The sequence below is a fragment of the Salmo salar genome, chromosome 14, assembly GCF_965601325.2.
Source record: "Salmo salar chromosome 14, fSalSal1, whole genome shotgun sequence".
Lineage (NCBI taxonomy): Eukaryota > Metazoa > Chordata > Actinopteri > Salmoniformes > Salmonidae > Salmo > Salmo salar.
In genome coordinates this window covers 74,304,736-74,329,599 of record NC_138304.1, presented here as the reverse complement: position 1 = coordinate 74,329,599, position 24,864 = coordinate 74,304,736, and the positions used below count along the sequence as shown (strand labels likewise).

Below are 24,864 nucleotides of genomic sequence, written 5' to 3'. Positions count from 1 at the left end.
CCTAGTGTTGCCAATTTAGCTTAGCCTATAGCCTACTTGGTAGACACTCCTGGCATACCTAGAGAGCTCTTTTTTTATATAAATGGTTTTCTGCGTTAAAAAAAAGTAGGCCATTTCAAGAAAACAACAGTTCAAATCTACTGTTCAAACTAAATTGTAGGAAAGAGTCAGGAGATCAAGGATTTGTACTCTAGTAGGAGTGGTGCGCAACAAAATGTTCCTCGCGTCAGGCGCAATGTGTTTACAGCCTCGCATCTTCCATTGACAGGACAGCCGGGAGACAGTCAACCAAGAACATCTGTGCGACTTGTGGAAGAGATACAAAGAATGGCGAGAAATAACCATCGACATTAAGGTAACATTTTATTTGAATTCAATTTAGGCCAATCACGGAACGTTTCACGCAATAGTCCAGGGTTCCCCAACTGCCATCCCACTGGTGATTTTTATTTGGCCCCCCAAGATTTTTTGGGGGAAGAAAGGGGACATAAAAGACTGTTAAAAACACCAGCAAATCAGTTCGAAGTGATTTTAATTTTGGAAATCTCTTCCGAAGTACGCACGCACAATAGAGAGAGGTGTGATCTTATACAAATGTAAGCACGGTTTGAAATGCTTGTTTTAGCCAAATTGTATATCTGTTTGGGCTTATTGCGGTCAATTTGCAGTCCACAAATTATTTGTAATTAAGTTCGAACCCCGTGACCATCTTCTCAAGAAAAAAATCGGCTGAATCTAGTTGATGATCCCTACAATAAGCTATCTGATATTAACACTTCGAGTAGCTAGTCTATTTGGCTGCAAAGATGAGCACGCACTGACAGCTGGGTTCGTTTTGGCTTCACACACGCAATGGCATGGTAGTGAATCTTTTTAACTAGTCACAGGTTGGCTACGGGGTTATACTACATTATTTGGTGTCTCAAGTAAGAAACTGACTGTTATGCAATTGCTATATAAGCTATTTCAAGTTAAGTATACAGTGGCAGGTCTAGCCATCCTCACTAACAAAGCAGTCAAATGCTAGACTTTATCATATCATGTGTCTTATCCACACACACCAAATAAGTAGATTAGAACCTGTTAATACCATGATGCTTCCCTTATCCCCCACCACCACCTTTTTTAAACCCTTATTCTGTCAATCGCCATCCATCCAAATTCCATGATATTTGACATAGAATAAATGCAACACTACTTTGGTAGTCTTATCTAGTGGTTATTAAAAATCCTGCTACAGAATTGAACTGAATCAAAGAATCATTCAAAATAAAGGCCACATGCCTCTGGGAGTTGGGTTGGTGTCATGTTATAACTCATTATTCACAGGCCACCTCATGCACTGTGTTTCTTTTCTTCTGCCAGCTCCACTGTGGTTGATGGTGATGCCTGAGTCCAACCCAGCAATGCAGAGGACGAGAACCTGGTGGTGGCAGGGACAACTGGGTTTTTTTCTGCTGTTTCTGGTTTTCCCGCTCCTCAGGACCGAACCGCTCCAACTCGAGCTGTCTTTCAATGGACTTTTGGAAGCCCAGAATGTGACACTGGCCGCTATTCTGCCATTGAGCAACACTGAATACCCGTGGGCCTGGCCTCGCGTGGGGCCCGCTCTGATGAGGGCTCTGGAGCGAGTCAATGATGACCCCACCCTGCTACCGGGCCACCGCCTTCGAATAGTCTACGACAGCAGCGAAAACAAGGACGGCGTCTGCTCCGACTCAGTGGCGCCATTGGTGGCCGTGGACTTTAAGTTCTCCTACGACCCATGGGCCTTCATCGGCCCTGGCTGCGACTACGCTTCGTCTCCCGTGGGCCGCTTCACTACCCACTGGGACGTTCCCATGGTGACGGCCGGGGCAGCGGCCATCGGCTTCCACTTGTACACGTCCATCACCAACACGGGCCCCACGCACAAGAAGCTGGGCGAGTTTGGGGTGCGCTTGCATCGGCATTTTGGCTGGCACAGACACGCCATGCTCATGTTCAGCGACAACAAGAACGACGACCGGCCGTACTACTTTACGGCCGAGGGGTTGTACACGCAGCTGCAGCTGGACAACATCACCACAGCAGACAAGGTCTTCAATGAGCAGAATGGACCGGTCCAGTATGATGACCTCATCAGTGTCATCAGCCAGAGTGCCCGAGGTGAGCTCCCTGTCTAATCTCTGTCCATCTGACCTTTATCCTTTTTCTACCTGAAGTCTTCTGGACACCCTCTGCCATTATCTGGGTGACTGTTCCTTGTTCTCATCTTGATATGAAATGTTTTTTTGTTTGTTTGTACAATTGCATACAGACACGTACATGTTGACATGTTTTTTTTTCATGCCAAAGACATGAGAAAATAGCTCCCCATCAGTCACAAACCCAGCTAGTAAATTTTTATGACCGCGCATTAAAGTCATATGTTTAATGTGTGAAAATAAGTGGCCTGAATAATTGCTGTTGGCAGTAATGGTATTTTAATTCCATTATTTCATGAAGCTGTAGCGAGCAGTCATTCCCAGTTGGGCCTTATTTTAAGACCCCCATGTGTATGCTGTTTTCATTTCCAACCACTCTTTTAATTATTTTGAATTGACCTGTAAACTTACTAATTATGTCGACACATGACGTCCCAATTACCAGAATTAGGCCTACTTGCACATGTACAGTCTAAGTCCAATAGATTGAATGATATTATTTGAGCTTATGTTTTGTTGACCTAGTGAGTCACACATATGGACCTAGATGGAAAATGTAACCAAAAGCCTAATTAATGCATTGCCCTGGCAGATCGAGTATTCAAAATGCTGTCAACTTGCCACAACGACAATTAACACACAACTCAGTGAGGGAGAGAAAACAGACGTCTGTTAACACACATTTAACAGACAGCGTGACAATGTATACAACAAACACAACGCATTTCTCACTCTCCACTTTTAAATTCCACCCAGGGATCAGCTGTTTTGGAGAAATTAAAATTAAAACAAGGCAACAGTAAACATCTCGTCCTCCACGAACGATCTCTGTGGCAAGCCGTATCATTCACCCAAGTTTCGTCCAAATTGGGCCAGTGCTGTGAGAGATGTCGCGTGTGTCTAACGTACCAACGGACGGAGACAAATCCACAGTCCCCTCCCCGATTTCATTGTGGGGGACAATGAATCCTGGCAGGTAAAAAAAACGGAGAGTGAGTTAGAGTGAAAAAGAGAGCATGTGCACAAGCAAAGTGATGGGTCTGTCAAAGATATAATGGACGAAACAGGATGGTGAGAGATAAAGATATACAGATAGAGTGCAAATAGTTAGACGATGTAGTCCTGCTGTCAGAGAGACGGCAAGTGTTGAAGTACAATAGTGTTGAAAGGAAGTAGAATGGTATTCCCTGCTTTGCAGGGCTATGGATGGTATTTGGTATTTTTGGTATTTTATTAAGATCCACATTAGCTGTTGCAAAAGCAGCAGCTACTCTTCCTGGGGTCCACATGAAACATGACATAATACAGAACATTAATAGACGAGAACAGCTCAAGAAAAGAACTACATACATTTTTTTTTTAAAGGCACACGTAGCCTACCAATCAATGCATACACACAAACTATCTAGGTCAAATATGAATCATAACTAGTCCACTCCTCTGCTTTTGGCTCCGTGTGTGGCAGTGGTGCTATCCATATGGCAGCAGGAGAACACCCTGTGTGCACATTCTGAAACGACATCTCACCACATCTTCCCATTTAAGAGATGCTGCGTCTGGCACTGTGTCTGCAGGTGTGAGGAGCCTCGCTGGCATCACCTTGCTGCAGCTGAGGCCACACAGGCACTAAAGTTTAGGAGAGAAGTAGAGGAAATGCGTCCAGGAAATGCTGACAGAACATGTTCCTGAAAACTCTCTCTCACACACACACTAAGTTGGGCACCTCCCCACCAAATAGCAATGGAAAGTTAAGGCCAACGTCAGCAGAGGCAACTCCACTTGGCATACAGATAACCTTATTATGTACTTGAGTGCTTCATTGTTATTTCAAATATGTAACTAATTAAAGGTGCACTATGCCAAAATTGCTCCGACATTTCCTGGTTGCTAAAATGGGAATAGTTTGCCTAATTTAATTTTATGTGACAAAACAAGCAAGTATAGTGTAGAGAATCACTACCATCTAAACCGCTGTGAAATATATTTTCCATAACCAAAAATATTGTTGTTTGAAGCTGGTGTACAAAACCGAAAGTAAAAGACACAAAAACTAAACTTAAGAATGGGAAGCGTAGAAATAGCGCACATAGACCAAATCTACCACTTCTTAGACTTGCTTTCAATGAGAATGACAGATCTATAACTCACATTTCTATGTGAATTTGTTTAGATCGCCCAAAAAGTTACATATTGCAGCTATAAGTGCTCCCTGGCTAGCGCCCTTAACTGAACCACCACCAAGTAATCAATATATCCAATATGAAATTTGCGAGTACTGTGAACTTTAATTCGATGTGGCTTTAATTCAGCTTTAATATGATAATTGGCTAGTTCATATGTTAAAATGTGTTGTCAGACTGGGTCGTCCCCCAAGCGAGAGGCCAAGACATACTGGAGGAGGCCACCTAGAGAGAGAGAGAGAATAGGAGGAAGAGAGAGAGAGGATGAAAATAAACATGTTCTGAAGCCCTTCAGTTGGTGTGCTGTTTGAGCGTGAAGTTGACCTGAGACAAAGCTGTCATGTCCAGGCAAAATAACTCTTGTACAAAGGGCAAATGGGAACGGAAGAGGGAGGTTGTTTTACCTTCTGAGACTTACAGTATTTCATTAGCATTTTTTCACACTACTGATTTCTTTATTTTGGAATTAATCCACAAAGAAACTATCTAGTTGGCTGTAAAATCCAACAATGTGTGAATGGGAACACTTGATTGGTTCTAGTTTGATTGTAATTAGGAAAGTCTTTGTTTCCCTCAAGTAGACATATGAATTTCTGTTGCCAGTACTTTGTGTTCTTAGCCTCAGGACACATTGAAGAAGGAACATGAAAGCACATTGAATGATCAGAACTCATCATTTTCCATAGATTTTACTTTTGACTTCTTCAATTTGATCATAAGCTATTTGATTATTATTAGCAGATGGTATTCATTTTAACATGGCTTCTTTCAATTTATTTGGCTTGCTGCATAGCTGTAAATGTTGAATTTTGATAGTGTGGCTCATGGTTTCTGAAACAGAGGACATTACGTGAACCTGAATGGTAGAATATAGGTGGTATAACTGCCCTGTCAGGAACCACCTTGCGCTGTGCCCGGCCTCAGCCCACTCCCCCAGTTCCCACATGGGTACGACAACATTTCTAATTAAAAGTCCCAAACTTAAGCAAGAGGTCAATCCAGTGACCCCTCTTTGACTTTATAAGGCACACGGCTCGGGACATTTCTGACACCCAGATATTTCCTGTGAAACATAATTCGTCCAGATTTTTTTGTTCTCTAATGTTTTGTAGGGTTATTTCTGGTACCGGCCCCGTATGATCGCCATCTGAGTTTATTGACTGTCACACAGTCGTTTGTCTCACCGAGCGACCGGGGAATCAATTTGCAGGCTAAGCTGACCCAGCAGGGGCAGACTGGTGATGGGTGGGAGAGAGAAGGAGATAGAGAAGCGGGATGGCTGGCTCTTCAGCTCTGCCCCAGTCCATTGTGAGGGATGCTCTGTTCTAACATGGTCTTCACTGCTCTCCCACTCCCTCACCAGGAGCCTGAAGTTTTCGTGGTTGGTCAAAATAATACAGGACCATCAGTGGCCCCTCTGCCTCCCTTCAACAACCACCGCTTCACGAGATTAGGAAACCAATGGCAACCACTCTTAACTGGTCAGAACACACAGTTTAAAATTAATTATTCTTTCAATTACCCAGACCTCTGGACAATATCCGAGTGTTTTCCTCTTGTATTTTTTCGGTTATAGCCTGTCCAAGCCCCAGGGCCTCTGGAATGATTTAAGGCTGGTGGTAAAAGGGTTTTGGGTTTTGGGGGAGAGGGGGTGGGGGGGAGCTCTGGAACAACGTCATTTGATGAAGTGATTTGCAAGCAGAGATCTATATCGGAGCCAGCAGTCCCATTTTAAAAGGCATAAAAATAAGCCTGGTTACTCTGGCTCTTTGGGTTGGAGTGGAGGCAGAGAGTGCCCCTAATTCAAACAGCATGGAGACTTCCAGTGTGGGATTACTTAGTGGTGCTGTCTCATCCTTTGTGTTTACCCCCCCCCCCCAGTGGCATTTACCAAATCAAAGCTGGGGGTAGTGTCGGTTTGTTAGACTGGAAGGCAAGAGAAGGGGATAGAGAGAGGGAATGAGAGAAGGAAAACAGTTTTCAGAAAATTTTCTAACTGATTTGACATTGGGAATGTTTTCAAATAGTTCAGAGAACGTTAAACAACGTTCTTCTGAGGGAATTTCAGTACTTCAGCATAACGTTTCTTCATGGTTCTATTTAAAGATGTAGTATGCATAAATCGCTCTGCCATTTCCTGGTTGCTAAAATTTGAATAATTTCAGTTTATCTGACAAAACAAGCAGTCATTGTGTAGAGAATCATTGTACCATCTAAACTGCTGTGAAATACAGTATATTTTCCATAATCACAAATATTGTATTTTCAGCTGTTTTGAAGCTGGTGTGCAAAACCGAAAGTAAAAATCATCAAATCAAATTGTATTTGTCACATGTGCTGAATACAACATGTGCTGAATACCGTGCAATGCTTACTAAAAGCCCTTTACCAACAATGCAGTTAACCTCTCTGGGAACCTGGGACGCTTGCGTCCCACCCTAGTCAACAGCCAGTGGAATCGCGTCGCGCGAAATACAAATACCTCATAAATGCTATGACTTAAATTTCTCAAACATATGGCTATTTTACACCATTTTATAGATACACCTCTCCTGAATCAAACCACGTTGTCCGATTTCAAAAAGGCTTTACAGCAAAAGCAAAACATTAGATTATGTTAGGAGAGTACCCTGCCAAAAAAATCACACTGCCATTTTCAAAGCAACTAGCATGCATCACAAATACCCAAAACACAGCTAAATGCAGCACTAACCTTTGACAATCTTCATCAGATGACACTCCTAGGACATCATGTTACACAATACATGCATTTTTTGTTCGATAAAGTTCATATTTATATATAAAAACAGCATTTTACATCGGCGCGTGACGTTCAGAAAATATTTTCCCTCAAATGCTTCCGGTGAACAGCGCTACAATTTACAAAATTACTATTCGAAAACATTGTTAAAATGTAATATTGTCATTCAAAGAATTATAGATTAACATCTCGTGAATGCAACCGCAATGCCAGATTTAAAAATAACTTTACTGGGAAATCACACTTTGCAATAAACGAGGTGGTATGCTCAGAAAAATAGGCTAGGCGATACATGTTAGCGCCATCTTGGAACCATCTAAAATCAAATATACTGTTGTAAATATTCCCTTACCTTTGATTATCTTCATCAGAAGGCACTTCCAGGAATCCCAGGTCCACAACAAATGTAGTTTTGTTCGAAAAAGTTAATAATTTATGTCCCAATAGCTCCTTCTTGTTAGCGCGTTCCGAAGGCTACTCATAATGTACTGTAGCGCGCGGGACTTGTTGCCACAAAAGAGCAAAAAATATATATTTACGTTCGTTCGTTCAAACATGTCAAATGTTGTATAACATAAATCTTTAGGGCCTTTTTCAACCAGAGCTCCAATAATTTTCAAGGCGGACGATTGCATTGTCTTACTAAACGTTTCGGAACAAAAGGGTTCCCATGGGCGCCCGCATCATAGTAGTAATGGCCCTCCCCCTGTGACCAACTTTCCAAGCCTTTCTTTCGGTCAGTTTCTACCAAAGAAGACTCAAACCACTTTGTAAAGACTGTTGACATCTAGTGGAAGCCTTAGGAAGTGCTATATGAATCCTAACTCACGGTGTGTCTCATAGGCAAAGTGTTGGTGATTCCACAAATCAGATTTCCACTTCCTGCATGGAATCTTCTCAGGTTTTTGCCTGCCATATGAGTTCTGTTATACTCACAGACACCATTCAAACAGTTTTAGAAACTTTAGAGTGTTTTCTATCCAAATCTACTAATTGTATGCATATTCTAGTTACTGGGCAGGAGTAGTAACCAGATTAAATCGGGTAGGTTTTTTATCCGGCCGTGCAAATACTGCCCCCTATCCCCAACAGGTTTTAAGACATAAGTGTTCAAGTATTTATTTACTAAAATAAACTGAAGTGTTAAAAAAAAAGAAAATGTAGAGGTAAAGTGACTATGTATAGATAATAAACAGAGTAGCAGCAGCGTCAAAATGGGGGTGAGGGGAGTTAATGCAAATAGTCCAGGTAGCCATTTGATTAGCTGTTCAGGAGTCTAATGGCTTGTGTGTAGAAGCTGTTAAGAAGCTAAAAAGAAACTTAAGAACGGGAAATATAGAAATAGTGCTACCACTTATTAGACTTACTTTCATTGAGAATGAAAGATCTATAACTTGCATTTCTATGATAATTGGGTCAGGTCATGTTCTCAAATTGTTCTGAGAACATTAAGAAAACTTTCCATAAAAACCACAACTTTAACGTTCAGTGAACATTCTAAGAATGTTATTTAAAAATATACATGCCATTCACAGCATCAACAAAACTCTTATTATCCTCTATCTTGTTTTATGTGTTCAGGTGTGTTGGCTGCACCCACTGATTGGCCACACCTGATCTTAATCAGTGCTTTGTTCCTTTGAATGGGGTCTGTTTGAATAGACTAAAATGAACAGCTTTGAATGCGTAAAAAACTAATGGCGTGCTAGCTCCATTCTGGTGGCACAGTGGGCACATTCCATGAATAGAGAACAGAAGATTATAGGTTCAAATCTCACTGATGCCATGTCACAATAAAAAAATGTAAAAGTGTTGGCATGTTTAGGCCTAATGCCTAAGGTAATTAATTTCCATGTGTCCTATCTGTGATTGGTTCAACAAAGTTAACTAAAAATGAGCTGGCAGTGTTATTAAAAGTCTTAATGAAATGTTCAATTAAAGTTTTTAGGAAGTTATTCAAAAACCTCCAAATAACCTATAATTTCCATTGTTTGTGTTAATAAAACCTCCCAGGAAAACCTCCAACGAACCAGAGTAAAACATCCTCAGAACCTCCCTGCAACCTAAAAATAAAAGTTCCCAGAACAGGCAACATTTTCACTTCTGTTCTCAGAACGTTTAAAAAATGTTCAGTTTTACCGGTTGGGAAATGCATGGCTTCGTTCCCACAACCAATGTGAAACCAAAAGCATACATTCCCACAGCTTCCAAGAAACCAAATGTGCTAGCTGGGAGAGCTTTTGTAATACTGTTCCATTATTACTTCTAATTTCCTTGGCAGCATTGCGTCTTTCACAGTCATGCTGATAAAGAGTATTTGGATCAGAACGTTCATTTGCCAGAGAGTCATAGATCTCACCAGAAGAGGAGACTGAGTGTGCCAGAATGTGCCAGCTTGTCAAACAACCCAAGGGGCAATGAGAAAACAGTTTGGTGTAACTTGCTCCCAGAGAAATATGCAAAGTCATTTTTGATCACATTCCAAATTACTTAGTTCTGGCTGTCTATCTTCCCGTCCAAGTTCAAATTTCAACCAATTGTAGTACTTGCATAAATATTACTTGCTCTGTGTCGATGCAAAGAAAGTTACAAAACAATTAGTTTGAAACATAGAAAGGAGTGAGAGAAATAAAGACAAAGAGATGGCGGAGGCTTGGCCAGTGAGGGTTGTCTCTGAGGAAAAAAAGAAATACCAAGAGAGCCAAGACAGAAGGAATGCGAGAAATACAAATTTAGTGTGAATGAAAGCGTAGAGCTGCTTTGTAAAGCTCACTACGTCTAAACCGCATCTTAGCTGGATTTGAGAGTTTACCCTTCACTGAGGAGGGATTATGAGGCCCTGGCACTGTCAAGGTATTTGGATAGATGCTCCATTTTCTTTCCTACTCCCGATGTGCCATGATGAAAGTTTGACGGAGAGGAGGATCCGCAATCATGTCTGAGCCGAGGAGATAGTTTCCATGGCGACAGGCAGCATCTGCGCAGGAACGGGTGGGCATGACAGGAGCTGTCACCTGCCCTCCCGTGTCATATATTTTCATCGGGCGCACAGTGGAACTGTCAGTGTGACCACCACACTGTACTCCCTCTCTTTCACATGCTCTCAAACATACAGAAACACAGTCTCGCTCTCTTTCATATACACACACAATAACCATATGTTCGAAAACATGTCACTTTGTCTATGCATGTGCATCTGACATGGTAAATTGAATGTCTTGATGTTCAATACTCCCAGATACACATAAATCAAAGATTTGCTTTTTACCTAAACATCTAACTGACATCACTGGACTCATATGAGAAAAAAAGCATGCAATTGCCATAAATAATTTACTAGCCAGGACTTGGAGAACTGACATATGCATGCTTCAGCAGAGTAACTTTGGACTAGCCTTGTATTACCAGACTGATTGCCTTGTATTACCAGACTGATTACCGCTGAATCCGTGGAGGTAAACAGAATGTAAGTTCGCGAGACTTCCAGATGGTTGTACGAGGTTAGCTTTGGACTCCAATTAATCAAAATCCTATCTATTTTGACCCTCACCTCAATTGCTTTAAATTGCTTGTCTTTTTCTAAATACGAGGATGTAAACAAAACTGACCCGTTTCTACAGGAGCAATATGGCAGAGCCTTACCTCATCACACACTAGATGGAATATGTTGACAGAACTCTGCATTCTTAGAGTATCTACAATGAAGAACTTAATTGTACCCCAGGGAGAATGCTTTTACATTTGAACTCTGGAGACACTGTTACAAAATGAACAGACAAACTAGTGTTTGCTTTAATTGAAGTGACTTGTTACATTGTTAGGTTGCTGAACTGTAGAGATTATTTGCAAGCATTTATTAACTTTTTTCAATTTGCCTGGATTTGATCTACTTTAAACTAGAAATTGGTTGTGCAAGCAAGGGCATCGCTAGAAGTTTTGTCACGCACATTAAATCATGTCAAATAAAGCAACTATTCCCATTCATTAGGCTATGTTCAGTTTTATCTATGCAACTGCTACTGTGAAAATGTTTATTTGTCACTATTCACAACAGTTTAAGTCAGCACTGACTGTTTGTCAATAGAATGGATTAGAGTTTTTGAGTGAACACGCTCCCTGTCATTTCAAATGATATGCTTGAACAGAGGTTGATCATTGGTTGAGTTGTCAACTGAAAAGGTAAACTTGTGCGCTTGGGCAAAATGATACGATATCATTCCACTTCTCTGAATTGGAGAGAATTACTTTCACACCAGCTGGGAATCTAATATCTTTTCGTATTGGCAAACTAGGTTGCCTTTTTTTCTCTTCATTTTGGCAGAAGACACCCGGACACCGGCGTGGCTACGCAGCAGACGTGACATGTTCTTTGGCTGAAGGACCACTGAAGCGCGGCTCCGGGGTCGCCGCCTCGCTAAATGGCACAACACACACACACACACACACACACACACGGGAAGACACACAGAGGAGCGAAGGGTCAGACCCTATCTGATTTATAACAGCTGATACGGTTGAGCATGACCCTGGTAGAAAGATTGCTGGTCCGGTTAGCATGGCAAACGCTCCCCTGGTTTCAGTGGGCTATAATAAAAGGGGCCATCTGTTGCCGCTGGAGATGCGAGGCCTACGTGCCGTGGGCCAAGACAGGAGAGGCTGTAATTGCTGCTGTTTGCCGTATGCAAGGCCCGCCGTTGCTCGTCATGGACGTGCTGGACGTAGTGTGTAAACAAGATGGGCCTGCTGCTGCTTTTCTTTCACCACGTAGAAGCCAACTCTGCCATATGTACTTCCTCGACACAAGAAAAATGGGTTCGACGGAATGGAAATATGTTACTCCGAGCTAAACATTTGAACATAATGTCAGAGAGCTTAGTCAACCTGCTAATTTTCCCTGGCAAGAAGCAAATATAAGATTACTTACTAACACAAAGTCCTTATTCACCTTCACCCCTAGAATTTAGATTTTTTTAATGTACATCAAGCCAGGTATAGTTTTGTGGTTGTAAATTATTTAGGCAGGGCACTTTGCATGTACAGATCATGCAAATCCCTGTATCCTGGATTGATAGTACCTTTCACCCTACCTTCCCCTTTGTAGATTGAATGTGAGATTATGAAGTCTGGCAACTCAAATTTAGATTGGTAGTCATTAAGATTTTGAGGTTTAATATTGGAATAAAAACCAGGCTTTTATACCCTAGTCGATGTATTGATTGGTTGCAGAATACATAGGGCACTTTGCATTCCACCTATGTAAAACAAATGCATCTTAACAAATCCGTGTATGCAGCATAGTGACTAAGATTGCGGGGTTTAATACTGATATAAAATCCAGCCTTTTAGACCCTTGTCAATGTATTGATAATATTCTGTTTGACATGTTGCTTTCATTAACCAGAAGGCCTTTTTGCATAATCTCCCTGCCCTTCATGCAAATGACACTAATCAACACTGTGGACAGATGACACTCAGAGGATGTCCCCGCATCTACAGTGCCTTCAGAAAGTATTCATACCCCTTGACTTATTCCACATTTTGTTGTGTTACAGCCTGAAATCAAAATGTGTTAAATAGATATTTTTTATCTCACCGATACCTCATAATGACAAAGTGAAAATATGTTTTTAGAAATGTTTGCAAATGTATTGAAAAATGAAATACAGAAATATGTAATTTACGTAATTATTCACACCCCTTAGTCAATACATGTTAGAATGACTTTTGGCAGTGATTACAGCTGTGAGTCTTTCTGGGTAAGTCTCTAGGAGCTTTGCACACCTGGATTGTACAATATTTGCACATGATTCTTTTTAAAATAATTCAAGCTCTGTCAAGTTATTTGTTGATCATTGCTAGACAGCCATTTTCAAGTCTTGCCATTTGATTTTCAAGACGATTTAAGTCAAAACTGTAATTCCAGTGTATATTGGTCTTGTGTTTTAGGTTATTGTCCTAACTGAAAGGTGAATTTGTCTCCCAGTCTGTTGAAAAGCAGACTGAACCAGGATTTCCTCTAGGATTTATCCTTTGCTTAGCTCTAGTCTGTTTCTTTTATCTTAAAAAGAACTCCCAGTCCTTGGTGATGACAAGCATACCCATAACATGATGCAGCCACCACTATGCTTGAAAATATGAAGTGTTACTCAGTGTTGTGTTGGATTTGCCCCAAACATAACGCTTTGTATTCAGGACATAAAGTTAATTTCATTGCCACATTTTTTGCAGTTTTTAATTTAGTGCCTTATTGCAAACAGGATGCATGTTTTGGAATATTTATTATTCTCTATGGTCTTCCTTCTTTTCACTATGTCATTTAGGTTAGTATTGTGGAGTAATTACAATGTTGTTGATCCATCCTTAGAGTTTAATGGCTGCGATAGGAGAAAACGTATCTGTTTTAAAGTCACCATTGGCCTCATGATGAAATACCTGAGTGGTTTCCTTTCTCTTAGGAAGGACGCGGGGATATTCAATGTCATTTTTTAAAGGTATTTTACCCCATCTACAAATAAGTGCCTTTCTTTGTGAGGCATTGGAAAACCTCCCTGGCTTTGTGGTTGAATCTGTGTTTGAAATTCACTGCTCGACTGAGGAACCTTGCAGATAATTGTGTGTGGGTTACAGAACTGAGGTGGTCATTCAAAAATCATGTTAAACACTACTATTGCACACAGAGTGAGTCCATGCAACTTAAGTGACTTGTTAAGCACATTTTACTCCTCAAGCTTTCCATAATAAAGAGGTTGAATACTAATTGACTCAAGATATTTGTAATTAATTTGTAAACATTTCCAAAAACATAATTCCCCTTTGTCATTATGGGGTATTGTGTGTAGTCCAGTGACACAAATTATCAATATAATACATTTTAAATTCTGGCTGTAACACAACAAAATGTGGAAAAGGTGTAAATACGTTCTGAAGGAACTGTACATCATCGACAAGATGGAGACCATATGAGCAAGGGAGAGAAAGGGCAAGAGTGGGAAAGTGGAAAAAAGAGAGCGAGAGAGAGGGAAATGAGAGAGCGATGGAAGAGAGCAATGCAAAAGAAAGAGGAGCGAGACGACCGCGTATAAATAATGAGTGATTATAAGGAAAAAGAGGAGACAGGAGAGATAGAGACAGAATGTGTGTGTGAGAAATGGATTAGCCCGTCCTCCAGTAATTAAGTCTCCCATCTCCTCAGTCTTAAGTCTCTCACCACGTCTAATTTACATTAGCCGCTTCACAGCCACATCCAGCAGAACCATTTAATTAGGCAGAATTTGTTTAGAATAATGAACCTTTCTTTGAAGCTTTACATTTTGGCGTTAGGTTAGGGAATAGCTTGTGGCAGTTGGTATCGTTTTTGTCCATATACACCTGGTTGTTTTGTCAGGTATAGGATGGATTTTTTCAGGAAAGGTTGATTTATGCCACCATTTATACATTATATTGACCAGATACTATAGTGGCCACTTTTCAATAAAAAGAAATGTGTTCAAAAATGGAAGGCAGTCTGGAGGAGATAAGATGGGACCATTCTAGCCAATGAGAGTGCAGATAGGCATGTGAACAACAGGCACAACGGTCTCCACTAGTTATCACAGCCACAAAGTCAAAATTGGCTATATCATAAATATTCATGAAAACAAAAATGTGTTTTTTGGTCATATTTTAAGGTTAGCAATGTGGTTAGGGTTAGAATCAAAATGTAAGAAAATAAATTCCAGAAATAGGCAAGGTTTATGACTTTGTGGCTGTGGTAACTAGTGGAGACCAGGCACAAATCCGATATAAATAGTTTTTTCTCAAAGTTGCTGGTATGTCACGTGTCCTACTTATATCAGTACACTTGTAACAACCTAATCATTGTAAAAACGTATATCCGATCAAATAAGCTACACGTAACATAAAACCAGAGGTAAAACGTATTTACAGTTGAAGTCGTGAGTTTACATACACTTAGGTTTTTCAACCACTCCACAAATTTCTTGTTAACAAACTATAGTTTTGGCAAGTCGTTTAGGACATCTACTTTGTGCATGACACAAGTCATTTTTCCAACAATTGTATCTGTATCACAATTCCAGTGGGTCAGAAGTTCACATACACTAAGTTGACTGTGCCTTTTAAACAGCTTGGAAAATTCCAGAAAATGATGTCATGGCTTTAGAAGATTCTGATAGGCTAATTGACATAATTTGAGTCAATTGGAGTTGTACCTGTGGATGTATTTCAAGGCCTACCTGTTTGGCCATAGTGACCATCGTTATGTTTGGAGGAAAAAAGGGGAGGCTTGCAAGCTGAAGAACATTGACCAGATACTCAAGACATTAGTCAGGAAGTTAAAGCTTGGTCGCAAATGGGTCTTCCAAATGGACAATGACCCCAAGCATACTTCCAAAGTTGTGAGAAAATTGCTTAAGGACAACAAAGACGAGGTATTGGAGGCCTCTTTGCTTGCACATGCTTTTTCATTTCTGCGCACAAATTTTCCATAGGATTGAGGTCAGGGCTTTGCAATGGCCACTCCAATACCTTGAAGTTGTTGTGCTTAAGCCATTTTGCCACAACTTTGGAAGTATGTTTGGGGTCATTGTCCATTTGGAAGACCCGTTTGCGACCAAGCTTTAACTTCCTGACTGATGTCTTGAGATGTTGCTTCAATATATCCACATAATTTTCCTTCCTCATGGTGCCATCTATTTTGTGAAGTGCACCAGCCCCTCTTGCAGAAAAGCACCCCCACAACATGATGCTGTCACCCCCGTGCTTCACGGTTGGGATGGTGTTCCTCGGCTTGCAAGCCTCCCCCTTTTTCCTCCAAACATAACGATGGTCATTATGGCCAAACAGTAAGATTTTGTTTCATCAGACCAGAGGACATTTCTCCAAAATGTATGGTCTTTGTCCCCATGTGCAGTTGCAAACCGTAGTCTGGCTTTTTTATGGCGGTTTTGGAGCAGTGGCTTCTTCCTTGCTGAGCGGCCTTTCAGGTTATGTCAATATAGGACTGGTTTTACTGTGGATATAGATGCTTTTGTACCTGTTTCCTCCAGCATCTTCACAAGGTCCTTTGCTGTTGTTCTGGTTTTGATTTGCACTTTTCGCACCAAAGTACATTAATCTCAAGGAGACAGAACGTATCTCCTTCCAGAGCGGTATGATGGCTGTGTTGTCCCATGGTGTTTATACTTGCATGCTATTGTTTGTACAGATGAACGTGGTACCTTCAGGGGTTTGGAAATTGCTCCGAAGGATGAACCAGACTTGTGGAGGTCTACAATTTTTTTATCTGAGGTCTTGGCTGATTTCTTTGATTTTCCCATGATGTCAAGCAAAGAGGCACTGAGTTTGAAGGTAGGCCTTGAAATACATCCACAGGTACACCTCCAATTGACTCAAATGATGTAAATTAGCCTATCAGAAGCTTCTAAAGCCATGAGATCATTTTCTGGAATTTTCCAAGCTGTTTAAAGGCACAGTCAACTTAGTGTATGTTAACTTCTGACCTACTGGAATTGTGATACAGTGAATTATAAGTGAAATAATCTGTCTGTAAACAATTGTTGGAAAAATGACTTGTGTCATGCACAAAGTAGATGTCCTAACCGACTTGCCAAAACTACAGTTTGTTAACTTACATCTAGATGTTCCGCTAGCGGAACGCCTCACCAATATCCAATGGTAGAGCGTGGCGCGAATTACAAACACCTCAAAAATGCAAAAACATCCTTTTTTCAAACATATGACTATTTTACACCATTTTAAAGACAAGACTCTCCTTTATCTAACCACATTGTCCGATTTCAAAAAGGCTTTACAACGAAAGCAAAACATTAGATTATGTCAGGAGAGTACCCAGCCAGAAATAATCACACACCCATTTTTCAAGCTAGCATATAATGTCACAAAAACCAAAACCACAGCTAAATGCAGCACTAATCTTTGATGATCTTCATCAGATGACACTCATAGGACATTATGTTATACAATACATGCATGTTTTGTTCAATCAAGTTCATATTTATATCAAAAACCAGCTTTTTACATTAGCATGTTTTGTTCAGAACTAGCATACCCACCGAAAACTTCCGGTGAATTTACTAAATTACTCACGATAAACGTTGACAAAAAACATAACAATTATTTTCAGAATTATAGATACAGAACTTCTTTATGCAATCGCGGTGTCCGATTTTAAAATAGCTTTTCGGTGAAAGCACATTTTGCAATATTCTGAGTAGATAGCCCGGCCATCATGGCTAGCTATTTTGACACCCACCAAGTTTGGCACTCACCAAACTCAGATTTACTATAAGAAAAATTGGATTACCTTTGCTGTTCTTCATCAGAATGCACTCCCAGGACTTCTACTTCAACACCCAATGTTGTTTTGGTTCGAAATAATCCATAGTTATATCCAAATGGCTGCGTTTTGTTCTTGCGTTCAAGACACTATCCGAAGGGTGACGCGCCGGCGCGTATCGTGACAAAAAAATGGTAAATATTCCATTACCGTACTTCGAAGCATGTCAAACGCTGTTTAAAATAATTTTTTATGTGATTTTTCTCTTAAAATAGCGATAATATTCCAACCGGGAGACGTTGTTTTCGTTCAAACACTGAAAATAGAAAATGGAGTCTTCACATTCACGCGTGCGCCAGTGTCATTGTTCTCAGAACGACCACTTTCCAAAAGCCCTACTGTTTTTCGCCCAGGGACTGCAGAGTTATCATTCCATTATATGCATATTCTAGTTTCTGGGCAGGAGTAATAACCAGATTAAATCGGGTACGTTTTTTATCCGGCCGTGAAAATACTGCCCCCTATCCTAAACAGGTTAACAAGAAATTTGTGGAGTTGTTGAAAAATGAGTTTTAATGACTCCAACCTAAGTGTATGTAAACTTCCGACTTCAACTGTATATATATTTTAAAGATGCATAAAAAAAGTTGACGTCCAAATGACACCGCATTGTAGGAATGACCCAGCTATTCTTTCCCGCCTTATTTACTAGCTAGGTAACTTACCGTCAGACTGCAGGTAACATTACCCAGAGTAGCTAACGTTAATGTAAACTGCCAGCGATTTCTGTTTTTGATAATGTTAGCTATCTACACGGACACACACCAATGACCTGTAAATCACCAGCAGTAGCTAGGTAGCTACAGTACATTTGGCCAACTCATTTTCCTCATCTCCCCTTCTTAGTAGCTTATTAATGCCCCCCCCTCACAAACTATGATAGCTAGTTAGATAGCTAGCTTAGTTAACCCAGTTAACAGCAAGTTAGCTAGTTAGAAAATCAGTTAGCTATGCTTTACCTCCTTGTAGCTAGCCAAAGATATTTAGCAATCCACTTATGTCTGTGTTGTAACATAAGCTAGCTAGTTAGCTAGCATCTGCAATCTTGAGAAAAGTCTACATAAAATAATAGTTTCGACTTGGACAGATTACAAAATGTTTAGAAAATTATTCTGACAAAAATGTGTACTTAGTCCCCACTCTCACCTGTCCTCCACTTTTTGAAAGTCGTCAGTGTGCTGTGTGGCTTTTGTGTGGTCTTGAGAGGAGCAAATGGCGCGAATGGTTAAAAGTATTTTGTCCCTCTAGCAGTTGCGCAGTAAAGTTGTCACAGAAGCAAATGGTTGTTAAAATATCTAATTCAAATTGGTATGAATTCATTTGTTAAATTGTGCACCCATAAGATTACAGGCTGTTTTCAGTCATATTCTTCCTATGTCAGAACATTTGACAACTTGACAAGGTAAATTTGTTGGAAAAAAATCCATATTTTATGAATATTTTGTGGATATTTCCATGAAGCCACCATCATTTTATCAATATAGGCTATGCAATACATTATTATTTTTGTGGATTTCATGTTTTCAATGAGTACAGCAAGCTAGCGTTAAGGCTGATCTTTGGTAAAATCTAGACCAAAACGGACTGACTATTTTTGGGCGAAATAGCGGCCATGACGGACGGACCAGATATCACCCATAATTTGACGTCTATTGACGTAACGTGCTGAGTGGGATGTTCTCCAACCAGATATCAACTAATTGATATTTTTTCCATGCAATGTTTTAATTTTGGTACGATTTCACCAATGATAATGATACTTCACTTCATCCTCTGTCTTCGCCTCAGAAATGATAGAAGTATGTTACACAGAACAAAGCCATTAGTCCCCTTCAAACCCGTATGCCTTTTACTTTGAATCTTTTTCATATTTTGTTCCTATGAGCTCAACAGTAATTAGCTCTTCTTTAGTTGATTGTTAAGTGGCTCGTTAGGAGAACCGCTCTTGGATAATTATCATAGCGATTGACCTAGAATGTGAAGTCATCAGTGAAGCGCAGTTGACCTGATGGAGAGGGGGATATTGCGTTTCCATCACTGTATAATAGATATGGAAACATAAAGGGGGTTGGGTGAATTGGTTAAACTGTGTGTGTGCCCGATGCGTATGCCTGATGCGTAAGGGAGAGCCTGGATGAAAGTAACACGGGGCGAAAGTAACACGCCCATTTTCTCAGATAACATATAAGCTAGAATGGTGCACTGAAGTCAGCATGTCCCTAATGCGGAGGACGACCTCCCTTCAAAAAAAAGAGCCCAGTCCGACCATGTTTCGCCGAGTTATCAACAAAAAGTGGTTTTGAGCAATGTAAGTTTAAATAAGCAGACGTGACAAGGACAGCTGCAACACACCTGATTGGTAGGGCTAAGCATGAATAGTAATAGAAAATCTCCCACTACATTTACATTAAAGTGAGATGATAAAATGATTATTTTAGCAATTATGTGATCCATTTTAGTCCGATTTAATATTGTAAGGCACAATATTGTGGTTGCGCAACATTGCGATGTTGACACATGGTTCATTTTCATAAATGTCGAACCTATAGCATTCATTATTCAAATCAACAAAAACATGAAATTATAGCTGATAGTACATTTGTTGAAAGTAACAAGCATTACAAACCAGAAACATGGAGATAAGACAGATATTGTGCACTTCTCGCCAGGTGTTACTTCTGTCCCAAGGCTGTGTTACTGCTGCCACACTGGCAGGTACAAAAGTAACGTTGTGGTCAATGTTCCCTCTAAGCTGCACACGTGCCATCTCAAAAGTAAGAGAAGCACGAGATTTGAATTTCACTCAACTTTCTATAGTTTCCCCCGTTAGTTAACACGTATCGTTTCCCTTTACTGTGGGAATAGTGATCGAATCAACGCAATATTAGCGGCCACGTGTGCACATTTGTTCATATCCTTTGCTAGTTAGTGAGTTATTAGCCCAGTTATTGATCATTTGTAGTCAGCAATGGGGGAGTGATTTCTTCCTACAAGAGCACAAAACGTGGGCATTTCTAGCCATTTTTGAAAAGCAAGTCAGGTAAAGAGCTTTTTCTTTTACCTCTCTGGGATATGTGGGAGGCTAATGTCCCACCTCGACAACAGCCAGTGAAATTGCAGGGCGCCAAATTCAAAACAACAGAAATCTCATAATTAAAATTCCTCAAACATACAAGTATCATTCACCATTTTAAAGATACACTTCTTGTTAATCCAGCCACAGTGTCTGATTTTCAAAAAGGCTTTATGGTGAAAGCACACCATACGATTATGTTAGGTCAGTGCCTAGTCACAAAAAAACATACAGCCATTTTCCAGCGAAAGAGAGGAGTCACAAAAAGAAGAAATAGAGATAAAACTAATCACTAACCTTTAATGATCTTCATCAGATGGCACTCATAGGACTTCATGTTACACAATACATGTATGTTTTGTTCGATAAAGTTCATATTTATATCCAAAAATCTCAGTTTACATTGACGCGTTATGTTCAGTAATGTTTTGCCTCCAAAACATCCAGTGATTTTGCAGGGAGCCACATCAATTTACAGAAATACTCATCATTAACGTTGATATAAGATACAAGTGTTTTACATAGAATTAAAGATACACTTCTCCTTAATGCAACCGCTGTGTCAGACTTCAAGAAAGGTTTACGGCAAAAGCACACCATGCGATAATCTGAGTACAGCGCTCAGCCACCAAAACAAGCCATACAGATACCCGCCATGTTGTGAAGTCAACAAAAGTCAGAAATAGCATTATAAATATTCACTTTCCTTTGATGATCTTCATCGGAATGCACTCCCAGGAATCCCAGTTCCACAATAAATGTTATTTTGTTTCGATAAAGTCCATATTTATGTCCAAATACCTCCTTTTTGTTCGCGCATTCAGTTCACTATTCCAAATGCACAAGGCGCAGGCACTAAGTCCAGACGAAAATTCAAAAACGTTGCATTACAGTTTGTAGAAACATGTCAAACGATGTATAGAATCAATCTTTAGGATGTTTTTATCATAAATCTTCAGTAATATTCCAACCGGACAATTCCTTTATCTTTAGAAATGAAAGGGAATGCAGCTCACGCTCACGGCCGCGTGCATGACTTAGCTCATTGCATTCTGCCAGACCCCTGATTCCAACAGCTCTTATTCTCTCCCCCGTCACAGTAGAAGCCTGAAACAACATTCTAAAGACTGTTGACATCTAGTGGAAGCCTTGGGAAGTGCAATATGACCCCACAGACCCTGTATATTGGATAGGCAATCACTTGAAAAACTTCAAACCTCAGATTTCCCACTTCCTGGTTGGATTTTTTCGCAGGTTTTTGCCTGCCATATGAGTTCTGTTATACTCACAGACATCATTCAAACAGTTTTAGAAACTTCAGAGTGTTTTCTATCCAAATATGTAATTATATGCATATTCTAGCTTTTGGGCCTGAGTAGCAGGCAGTTTACTCTGGGCACCTTATTCATCCAAGCTACTCAATACTGCCCCCAGATCCCAAAGAAGTTTTAAGGGGCAGTGTTGTATTTTAGACAGGCTTAAATAAGCCTAAGTAGCCATAGGCAGAGGGTAGCATAATTTGTCTGATTCTCTGTAATAATGGTATGAGAATAATAATGCATTTTATTTTGTAAAGGGGTTTCTTGCATCAAACAACACAAAAACATTTTCAGTCATCTCCTTGTCTGAAGGACAAATGGATAAACAGGTTAATGTCAAGCCCTGCATGTTTTTTTTCATAAGTCTCATAGAATGAAGGCCTACACTGAACACCACACACTCAATACTGCCCCCAGATCCCAAAGAAGTTTTAAGGGGCAGTGTTGTATTTTAGACAGGCTTAAATAAGCCTAAGTAGCCATAGGCAGAGGGTAGCATAATTTGTCTGATTCTCTGTAATAATGGTATGAGAATAATAATGCATTTTATTTTGTAAAGGGGTTTCTTGCATCAAACAACACAAAAACATTTTCAGTCATCTCCTTGTCTGAAGGACAAATGGATAAACAGGTTAATGTCAAGCCCTGCATGTTTTTTTCATAAGTCTCATAGAATGAAGGCCTACACTGAACACCACACTACTGTAGGCTGAATGATAGAACAGCTATTTCCATATTAAAATGTTATGGGATGTTTTCTCCATTGTTTTTGATGATCGGCCACTCTGGTAGGTCCTACTTGACCACAGTAGCCTACTTGACCACTTTTAAAACTGTAACTTAAAGCAGAAAAAAATGTAAGCGATCATTGGTTGCGGTAGTTCTGTTCTTGGTCTATTTCATTTCAAATAATTTACCCTAGAAATTAAATTACATTTGCTAATGGTAGAGGACATATATAAGTTGTTTGTCATAAAATATGGTGTCTCTAGATCTATCGATCTCTGGGTAATTTGGAAAAACAATAAAAGTGTCACTTTCATCCTTGTTCTCCCCTATGTGTGTGTGTGTGGGCGGGTGAGGTGAGTTGGCAGTATATTGTATTGCTAACAGAAACATGGGCCGTTCACTTCATACTGTCGTCAGAACATCTGCTGTGAATCAGTTTGAGACCTTCACACAGAACCTGTCGTCATATTCGCTCTGTCTATGTAGACTACTGTATGTCTTCCCCCTAGAGTGGTTCTTGGTATGTTGCAGAATGCACTTCATGTTGTGTCTTTACTCGTTGACCTTGAGTATAGTATTCCTTTCAGTTGTACCCTATAGTATAAGCAATAAAGAACACTATTTCTATGGAAAATCACCACAACGCGGGATGTAATGTAGTCAAGTACAGTCAAGATGTAGTCAAGTATTATATCTTCTCTCTGACACAATGTACACTACAGGACCAGTGGCGTGTACTCATGGATGCCAAGTGAAGCCAGGCTTCCCCCCAAACATGTACCCCAAAAATAATTGTAATAATGTATCTTCCGTCTCTCTGTGTTTCACAATTTTACTTTAATTCGCAAGAGGCTTAATGTATCTCACTGGAGAAAGCATCCGAGCGAGAAAAACAGCGCCCTTCTTTCTCAGGATGTGTTGCCCATCTATCTGAGGCTGTCTGGTAATTAAGAATATGACATTGTTTTCACCCATAGCATTGAATGCAAGGGAAGCCAATGAGCATTTGGCCTCCCTTGATAAAATGGTTATAATTATAGCCAATCAGCATTGAGCTACACTGAGTAAGCTCAACTGTGAATTGTCCTAAGTGGTCATGAACTTTCGTCAGCCGGTGATTGTCAAGCAAATAACTATCTGTCTCATGGTAATTGGCCATTAATTAACATAAACACATTTAGCATCTCCTGGCATCCACACATTACCTGCAAGCCACTAATGCAGACCTTTGGAACGTCTACATTTTAAAAGGTCTAATAAATCCATGTAATATAATAGCCTACACCTTCACAATAAATCCATTATTTATTTTAGACATGTCTAAAGAAACATGATATGAAGAAATTGTAGTCTTTCAGAAGAACAGAATAGCATACTCTGAGTTGTCCTTATGTTAGGCCACAATCTGGCTATGCCATATGGCTGTGGGCTACAGTAGTTCATTTAGCAGACAAGATTTGCTTAGAATTCTGTGGTATTATTTTATAGTATGAAGAATACAACCGAACAAAGCTGAATAAAATAGAAAGGATATTTTCTCCAAACGACTTCAGAGAGTGTGCACATGCGACTATTCTGTGTTGAGCAGTTTACAAAAAATAGGTACTCCTATATGCTTAATTTACATTTATTAATGTAACTGTAGTTGTTCTACAAACGTTGGGCTATATGTTTTCATTTTTAATACATTGTAAGGCTGCATGATGCGACTCTAATGATCATTTGAAAAAAGTTGCTTGAAAGGCAGGCGCTCTGCTTTGTTTTTTGCGCAGGCTGTACACACTTCATCAGTCTCTCATTCACAATTTGAGGAGCACTTGATAATCCCTCGAATTTCCCAGAGGCATCCCCTTTGTGTGGCCATAATACACCCAAAAAAATCCATGCCTTTTACAGCCCTTCTCCCTGAGTGCTGCCTGCTCCGAAGCACCTCTCACTCACACAACTCTCCATCAGGTGATTGGGTCTTTGAAGACAGACACACAGGGGACTCTGCACACGTCCTTATCCATATTGGAAGAACTGTCCATACTTACTTTTCGTCTGTCAACAAGATGAGTAGGCCTAATGAACAGCGAAAGCACTAGCCTATGTCAATCTACTATCCCCATAGTACAAAAGTTGGCCTATTCTGTGCGAAAAATAATTATTCCAAACTTAGTCTGGGACAGTTGTGGGATGTGATAGATCCCAAATGATTACAACCACTAGTATCAAAAATCTTTTTTACGCAATGAGGTTGGCACAACAGATCAGAAC

At 40.1% G+C, this 24,864-nt stretch overlaps 1 protein-coding gene across 1 annotated transcript in view; it reads left to right on the top strand.

The window, feature by feature from the left end:
* The window catches only part of LOC106569878 (atrial natriuretic peptide receptor 1), a 122,214-nt gene that overhangs the window by 479 nt on the left and 96,871 nt on the right, over window positions 1-24,864 (top strand). The window contains exons 2-3 of the mRNA XM_014141587.3: window positions 269-355; window positions 1,366-2,148. Of these exons, the coding sequence (XP_013997062.1) occupies window positions 1,380-2,148 (769 nt within the window). The 5' untranslated portion in view covers window positions 269-355; window positions 1,366-1,379. The remainder of the gene's footprint in view (window positions 1-268; window positions 356-1,365; window positions 2,149-24,864) is intronic.